This window comes from Artemia sp. Qi Xiang Cuo, chromosome 14 (genome assembly GCF_049724085.1).
Source record: "Artemia sp. Qi Xiang Cuo chromosome 14, ASM4972408v1, whole genome shotgun sequence".
In the NCBI taxonomy this organism is placed as follows: Eukaryota; Metazoa; Arthropoda; class Branchiopoda; order Anostraca; family Artemiidae; genus Artemia; species Artemia sp. Qi Xiang Cuo.
The window spans coordinates 778,293-787,147 of record NC_142807.1 but is presented as its reverse complement, the minus strand read 5'-3'; the positions used below and the strand labels follow the sequence as shown (position 1 = coordinate 787,147).

General features: G+C 36.3%; 1 protein-coding gene across 1 annotated transcript; it reads right to left on the bottom strand.

Moving 5' to 3' along the window:
• Positions 1-347: 347 nt before the first annotated feature.
• Positions 348-746, bottom strand: LOC148944030 (uncharacterized). The gene has a single exon (XM_089100575.1). The coding sequence runs from the start codon at positions 744-746 to the stop codon at positions 348-350; it is 399 nt and encodes a 132-aa protein (XP_088956701.1).
• Positions 747-8,855: the final 8,109 nt, after the last annotated feature.

The window sequence follows — 8,855 nt, the reverse complement described above, 5'->3', positions numbered from 1 at the left end:
CGCCCTCTAGTTGGATATCTGGGTGGTTTGGGGCATTTACTTTCATGACTTTTGTTTTGGACTTGCTGATCATGAGGCCAGTATTCTTTGATGTCCAGGAGACATCGTTGACCATCTTTTGGAGCTCATCTGCCGAGCTACTCATGAGACCCACATCGTCTGCGAAGTCAAGGTCTGTCAGGGCGGTCGGAGTTTCCTTCTCTCTGACCGACAGCAACCCCTTTTTGGTTGCAAGATGAATTCGCCATTATCCCGTCTATTATGTAATTGAACAGACCTGGCGAAAGGGGGCGCCCCTTTTTGACCGCTAACTCAACGTCAAATTCCTTTGTTTTGCCGTCGGCAGTTCAGATTCTTGTAACTTTAAACTCATAGGCTCCTTTGAGTATTTCTATCAGTTCTGCTGGGACACCGTCTTCCACCATGATCTTCCAAAGATCCGTCCTGATGAGGGAGTCAAAAGCGGCATGAAAATCGATGAAGGCGATGAAAACAGACAGTTGAAATCTCTCGCTCTGCTGTAGGATGAGGCGGAGGATAGGAATATGTTCTTGGAAATCCTTGCCAGGTCTGAAACCTGCTTGTTCTGGTCTTGTCAACTTGTCTTGGGCGTCCTTGAAACGGTTGAGGAAGATTATACAAAAGACTTTCATGGCGTGGTCTATTAGTGATACCTCGGTAGTTCGAGCAGACTGCATTGTCTCCCATTCTATATATCGGTATAAGTACTGAAAGCTTCCAATCATTTGGGAATTTCTTTGTCGTCCATACCTCAACTAGCAAGTCTAGCAAATACATCTTTGCTTAGATGCCATACTCTCCGGGGCCTTTTTATTTTTATGTTTTTCAGTGCCCGCAGAACATCAGCAAATGACGGTGGCTTAAGATCTATCTGGTAGGGCTCCTTCAATACACTCTGGAAATCGGGTAGATGTACACAGGTCTTTTGTGAGATTAAGGAGCTCGGAGAAATGTTCTTTCCATCCCTCCATAAGATATTTTTCCGCCTGAATACAATTACCCGTCTTGTCTTTCAGGGAGTCCTTGGAGATCGGCGACTTGCCTGCCACTTCCCTCAGTAGCTTGAATGTTTCCCTTAGCTTATACGATTCTGCTGCTTGTTGCATATAAAAAGCCATTTGTGACCAGTATTTCTCCTTGTTGCAACGAGCAGACTGCTTTACCAGCTTGCGAGCATTTTTAGGAGTTCTTAAAGGCCACTGAGAAGGGTTCGCTTCTTTTCCACTAGCTCAATTGTTTTGTTCGAGACCCACAGTCTTTGTTTCCTCTTGGTTTGACCAAAAACCTGTTCAGCTACCTCTTGTGTCAGGACTTTCAGATTGGACCATCGGTCTTCGTTGTCAATGTAGCGAGTAAGGGCCATCGGTTGTTAATCTGTAGCTCGAAATCAGCCTTGATCTCAGGACTGAGTAGTTTTTATACATCAAAACGATTGGTTTTTATCTTCTTTTTGTGGGTGCTTAGTCTTTTACTGAATTTACAGATGAGAATAAAGTGATCGGATCCATGTGTTGAGCCTGTATCTGTGCCTCTGTATACTCTTGCATCCAGACATGAGCTCCGCCAACGTCTCTGACGAGGAAGTGGTCAATCTTGGCTTTGGTGACCCCGATTTAGATCTCCCGGTCACAAGATAATGCTTCTTGTGCTCGAACTGAGTGTTAACCAGACAAAGATTATTGTATTTGGCAATTTGTAGGAACCTCTCGCTGTTTGAGCATCTATCTCCGATGGCATGGTGTCCGATCACTCCTTCGGTGTTTGCGTCTGGTTTAATGACCCTTGCGTTAAGGTCATCAGCGACAAATAGTATGTCGCTTCCTGGGGCAGAGTCGAGTATTCTCTGCCGCTCAAAGTAGAATGCATCTTTGGCATCACGGCTATCTTGTAGATGGCGCGTAGACGGACAATTCAGTCACGCTACTAAGCCGGCCTTTCAGTCTCAGGGTAGATATATTCACTGACACCAGTTGCCAAGAGATGACAGATGAAGCAGCAATTGGTTCCAGGAAGAATCCGACTCTGTGGAGACCGCTCCCATCAGCTGGTCCAGAGTTGTAAAATTTAAATGTTGCTGAATTAGTGAGGTCAATTGATTTTGTCAATATTTCGTTCAATCTAGTCTCAAAAAGGCAACATATATTGAGGCCATTACTTTTTCATTTCATTTGCAAGGAGCATCTGTGTTGACTCGGCCTTGCAACGTCTTACAATCCAAGAACTAACTTTAAGTTTCTTTGTGGGGCTGATTAACCCACTTCTCGAATCAGGCATCATCCAAATCTGATCCGCGTCAGCTACCGCTGATGCCTTAGTATTGATCATTATATCTGAATCTTCTGTATCCATTGATATTTCGTGGGAACTTTCTTGATTGACAGCTCCCCAAACTTCTGGCACCCCGTTGCGTTAGCCATTCTTCTGGTCGGGCTAGGCAGCCAACAGAACGTTTCAATACTTCACCGCTATGAGGTGCAACTTAGGGCTCTCCTCTAGTCTCACTACCTTGGTGATATCTAACAGAAACTCTCAATTATATAAAGAAGATAACTTTTTTTTATCCTTCGTAAGAAATTTAAATCCTGTTTGAAAGCTTTTTAAATAATCATTTCTATAAAAGATATATTAAAGTCATATAATCATTCAAATTTGATCAGAAATTAACATATAAAAAAAATGAAATCCTAAAGTGTGTAATGCACAGATGTTTTTATTTTTCTTACCTCCCCCACCAAAAAACAAATTCTGAACAAATTTTGTAGTATATTTTGATATATCAAGCTTTTGATATGGGATATTAAAAATTTTATGATTAGATTAAGCCTAAAGTACATCCAACATCGGATTCTAAATCAAAGACTTGAGCTTCATAATCTGTTGTCAGCGTTGTCTTTGATTTTATTTAACGTGATTATTGCATAAGTTTTGATTAAACTGAAATGAAGGTTTACAACGGCTCTAAAACTAAGATTTTTGTTCAACCATTTCTATATATTATACTCGGGAGAAACTTCTTCGGAGAATAAAAGAAAATAAGGAGTGCTGGGGCCCGGCGGCGAAGCCACAGGGCCCCAGTACTTGCCACGCTCACGTCAAAGTCACCAAAAAAAGAATTTAAAAGCGTCTGGAATAAAAGAGAATAAAAAATATATATATATATATATATATATATATATATATATATATATATATATATATATATATATATATATATATATATATATATATATATATATATATATATATATATATATATATATATATATATATATATATATATATATATATATATATATATATATATATAAAAAAAATATATATATATATAAATATATATATATATATATATATATATATATATATATATATATATATATATATATATATATATATATATATATATATATATATATATATATATATATATATATATATATATATATATATATATATATATATATATATATATATATATATATATATATATATATATATATATATATATATATATATATATATATATAAATATTCTAGCCGTTTTTGAATTTTTTCCTTCGCTGTTTTTACAACCTGGATGTAGATAATTGATTTATTTCAACATCCCCCTTAGCTGTTTCTTATATTTCGCAAATATAACCTTTTAGACAACATGGGTGTACATGCTCCCTTTTGATTGGTTCAGTTCAACATCCTAGTCGAAACTTCTTGATATTTTCAATTTAATGCCCTTAACTATTTCTGAGACATTGCAGATGCGAACTTTTGAAACCTGGATTCGCATAGTATTTTTTTTACTAAGTTTAATATACCCGTCAACATTCTCTGAGGACTTCAACTTAATACCCTTAATTCTTCCTGAGATAATTTATAAATACTGTTTTGAAAACCTGGATGAATAAAGTGTTTTTTACTTCAATGTAACATCCTCCTTACCATTCACTGAAGATTTCGACTAAATAACATTAGTCGTTCTTGTTATATAGTGGATTCGCTGTTTTGACTGCTTGGATGCCTTTTTATTTAGTTAAACCATCCCCCTCAAAGTTTTTAGAAATTTTCGGCTTAATAACGTTAGCAGTTTCTGAGATGTTGACGAAATACCCTTTTGAGCACCTAAGTATACATAGTGGCTTTTAATTTTGTTCAACATCTCCCGGAATTTTTAACTTAATAAGCTCAGCCATATCTATGTGGTAGCAAGGTGAATTTATACTCTTCTTGAAAATACCGGGCCCAGTGATCAATCCCTGTCGCAGCAAGGTTGTATTACAGTCTTCTTACTTGTCCCTGCATAAAACACCCGGCAGCTAAAATGTTTATTTGGAACCCTATGCGCCAGCAATGGCTTTTGAATATCTTAATCATTGTTTAAACTTTAGCCATTCCTTTGGTATTGTAGATAAACCCTTTTGACAAGCTGTATGCAATTAGTATTTTTGATTAGTTCAATAGTGGTAGTACTAATAGAAGCAGTAGCAGTAGCAGTCACAGTTGCAATCAGAGTAGGAATAGTAGCAGTCACAAGTAGTCCCAATCTCAAGTAGTTGCAGACCCAAGTAGTCGTAGTCGCAGCCACAAGTAGCCAGAGTCATAGTCTAAAGTTGTCAAAGTCGCAGTCACAAACAGCTACAGGCATAGTCATAAATTTTCACCGTCACATTCACAAGTATTCATAGTTGCAAGTTCACAGACGCAAGGAGCAGTAGTCTAAGTCACAAGTAGTCATAGCCGCAAGTAATTGCAATTACAATCGTAAGTAGTTCCAGTGTTAAGTAGTTGTTTTTGGAAGCAGTTGTATTCACAGTCACAAGTACTCGTAGTTATTAGTAGTTGCAGTCGCAAGCAATCACAGACAGAAATAGTCGTAATCACATGTAGTCACAATCGCAACTACAAGTAGTTGCAGTTGCAATTACAATTAGACAGATTCAAATTCACAGTCACAAGCAATTAGAAGTAGTTGTAGTGATAAGTTGTCACAGTCTGATGTAGGCACAGTCGCAAGTAGTCACAGTAACAAGTAGTTGAAGTAACCAGTATTCACAGGTAGTCATAGTAGCAATCGCTGGTAATCGAAGTCGTAAGCAGTCACTAGTAGTCCTAGTCACGAGTAGTTGCAAATTTAAAGTCGTTAAAAAATCATATTTTAAAAATTAGCCAGCCACTTACTACCCAGTTAGTATACTTTATACAGTTTACATATCTTATGAGAATCCCATTACTTCTTCTTTCCGTTTTTTTTTTTTTTTTGTCGTTCATCTTTTTTGTAGTGACACTCTCCTTTGAAAATGAATGTCTTTTCCTTCACTGATGTTTGAAAAGAACGGTTTGAAAAGTAATGTTTGTATCGTTTGTTTCATCCTTCATTGATTGCCTTATTCCCTTTACAGGTAAAATGAAAAGATAAAAATAAAATTTCATTATTCGATGTCTGATTATGTCCTACAGTTGGGGACAAATGCAGGGGAAAGGAAGCCTAATAAGCGCCCCCTGAAACCAAAATCATGTTTAATTTCCAAGTATTTTTTATTCGAATTATCAAATGAAAATTTTATTTTTAACCATTTCCTTCCTTCCTAAATTTAGTTGTTTTTTTTTACTTTCCTATTAATATTTATAAAAAAAAATTTCAGGTTTGGAATCTACCGCTACAGTACATCCAAAATTGCAATAGTATACACAATTTTAATATATATGATTATGATGGATAGAGATGAATTTGTAGGCTCGATTTGAAAGTAAATGCAATTCCTTTTATACATATTTTTAGTAAGTTTTGCGTAATTTCACTGAAACATGACAATTCTCCCTCTGATCGCTAAAATTTTGAATGGCAAGCACAAATCGGTAGGCCTGCTTCTGAGGAGTAACATACACTAAAATACCCAGAAAGTCAGACACTTAGTTTTGAGCAAAATAATTTGAGTTTATGCTGACTCAAATATGCCAAAATTCATATCTTTAAGTTACTCCTGAAATGTTAAAATCATAGAAAAATTAACATGATTTTAAAAAAGGGGAAATGGGAAAACAAAATCTGATTGTTTTAAAAAACAATCAGATTTTGTTTTGTTTTTCTAGCGAAAAATTTAATTACTTCTGAGATTACCACGGACAAATTTTAAGAAAAATCTGAAATATAGATTTTCGTACTTAACCCCCCCCCCCTTTCCAGTAAAAATGAATGGTCCCTCAACCCTTTGCTACTACAGGTTAGGCCTTTGTGTAGCTATGTTAAAAAGTCTCTATATGAGGTAAGAAATTAGATCGTTTATTGTATCGAAAAAAAGATAAAGTGAAAAAGGAGACAAGCTACATACGAAAAAGGAAGTTGAAATAAAATGGTGTAGAAACGACCGATGCTTTGCTTTCACATAAAAAGAAAGAACCCATTTTTTTAATCCTCTTTCTTTTTTTCTTCTTTTTTAAATAAGGCAATATACATTACTGGGTTTTAAAAGGACGGTATCATACCCTTGTAAGACTTGTGTGATTTTCATGAGCAGCGGGGTTCCTCATTTAAATGGATTGATTACCTCGATATGTTATATTGTTTTTGTTCTTACTCCTATTCAAGTCTACTATGGGTATCACGTCAATATACTATATTGCTTATTTTTTATTCCAATTTAGTCTGTTTCGCCTTTTAAACGGGTATAAAAGCTATATATTTGGCATAAAAGCTAGAGTCTTTCCATCTATTGAAAATGACAGAGATTGTTTTTCTATTCTCTGAGTTCTTATCTCCAAAAAGGAAAGAATTTAAATCTAGAAGCGTTTTTACCGTTTTTGTCGAACTTTCCTCCTTCGGTTGGGGCTGCCTATAGACACGTTCTTCTCAACAGTATTTTGAAATTTTACCACAGGGTGCACTTTGTCCTTGCTAGCTGTCCAGATCCCAACGTAGTTCAAGCTGTGAACCTCCTATTCGCTATACGACTTCTTATACAATAATTGTTTTTGTTCTCTGTTGCTTCAGGCTTGTATTACGACTACTACTACTAGCAATTTACTGTAGCACAAAGCTACCTTAGGACAAAACAGCCACGCAAGATCCTCTTCCATCCCAGTGTATTCGAAACCTTCCTCTTTACACCCTCTCAAGAAGTTCCACTTTCTTTTAAATCTTTTCTTTACGACATACTCCCACTCCATTTGGGGACCACCAATGTTTCATTTGGCCCTAGATTGTTGCCTGACAAGAACAATCTTAGGAGATCTTTCATCCTTCATCCGCAGAACGTATCCTGACCATCTCAACCTATGTCTCAATATAGCCCTAAAAAGTGGAATTGAACAACATGCTTCGTACTTCTTACTGTTTGAGGTACGGTCAGTCAGTCAGGTACCCAAAACAATCCGTAGACGATTTCTCTAGAAAAAATGTAGCCAATCCTCTTGCGTTTTTCGAGGAGCCCTTGCTTCTGAACCATAATTGAACCCTGTCATCACTGTAGCTTACAATATTCTAATCTTGATGCGCAGACTTGTCACCTTAGTCTTCCAAATTGTCTTCAACTGTCAAAAAAACCCTGAGCCTTGGCTATTCTAGTTTTAACATCTTCATTGCACTCACCGTCTTAATTAATAATAGTACCTATAAAAGAGAAGCTGGCCATTTTATCTCTCTTCCTGCAACCCAGCATCAACTATTCATCTTTACCTATTCCTAGTTTTAGTGACTTATTCCCCTTAAAATTAGCTTTCAAACCTATTGTTGCCACCTGAACTTTCAAAGGCTCCGAAAATTCATTCATTATGTTGATATTTTCATCTAAAACGCTCAAATCATCAGCAGAATCTAAGTTTAGTAGATTTTCCCCTTCGATTGCTTGCTTTCCCATTGCCTTCGTTGTGCTTCTTAGGACACAGTCTATCAAAAGGATCTATACAAATAGGGATAGACCGCAGCCCTGCTTAACTCTTGATTTAACCAGCTACTAACCTCATTTACTTCCTTGACCGTAGCAATGTTATTCTCGTGACACTAATATCCTAATTTTGTGTATCTTGTGTACCATACAAATATAGAACCTACGCTACTGCTCTTCTATCAGCTGAGTCAAACGCTTGCTCACAATCTATGAAGCTCAGTACTAAAATGATTTGATGACTCAGGCAATTCTCAATTATTAACCTGAGAGTGAAAATTTGTTCGACACATACTCTCCCCTTCATATAGCCCCACTGTTCTTCTTTTAAAACTCGAATCCCAATTGTCTTTTAGGAATGTTTCATTATCCTGAAGAAGGGTTAAACCAAACCTTTGTGAATCGTATAGATTATAGATTAATTAATCTATTTAGATTAATTTTCAAGGTTGATGACGCATGCTACGACCCGCTTACCCTAGTTTTCCCCTCGGCCAATTCTGATTTCGATTCTGACGCATGATTATTAGTGAGTGCTCGCTTCCGCTTAATATATTATTTCTTCAAAAATATGCTGTTCGTTAATGCTATTTGTCATTTTGTATTTTTTCCTTTTATTTGTCTTTCTTTAACCTCAGTATTTACACCTTCCTGTGCTATTTTACTTGTCATTTTTTTAGTTTCAGAGCAAAATAATCAAGTTCGTGTCATAGCCTTTTTTATTCGGATTAGGAGATTGACATAACTGGTGTTCACGCGACTTCGGCATGGCTTTCTGTCACCCGCATCGGTAAGTAATTATGGTTGAGAATGATTCTCTGTTGGGGATTAACGCTAACATAACACTAGGGAAACTATATGATTATGAACGTGGGAGAGGTAATTTTAATGAAATTATAAATAATCCGGTTGGTAAAGCCCCCAATATGAATTTATATGAAAATTTTGAGAATATTATTGATA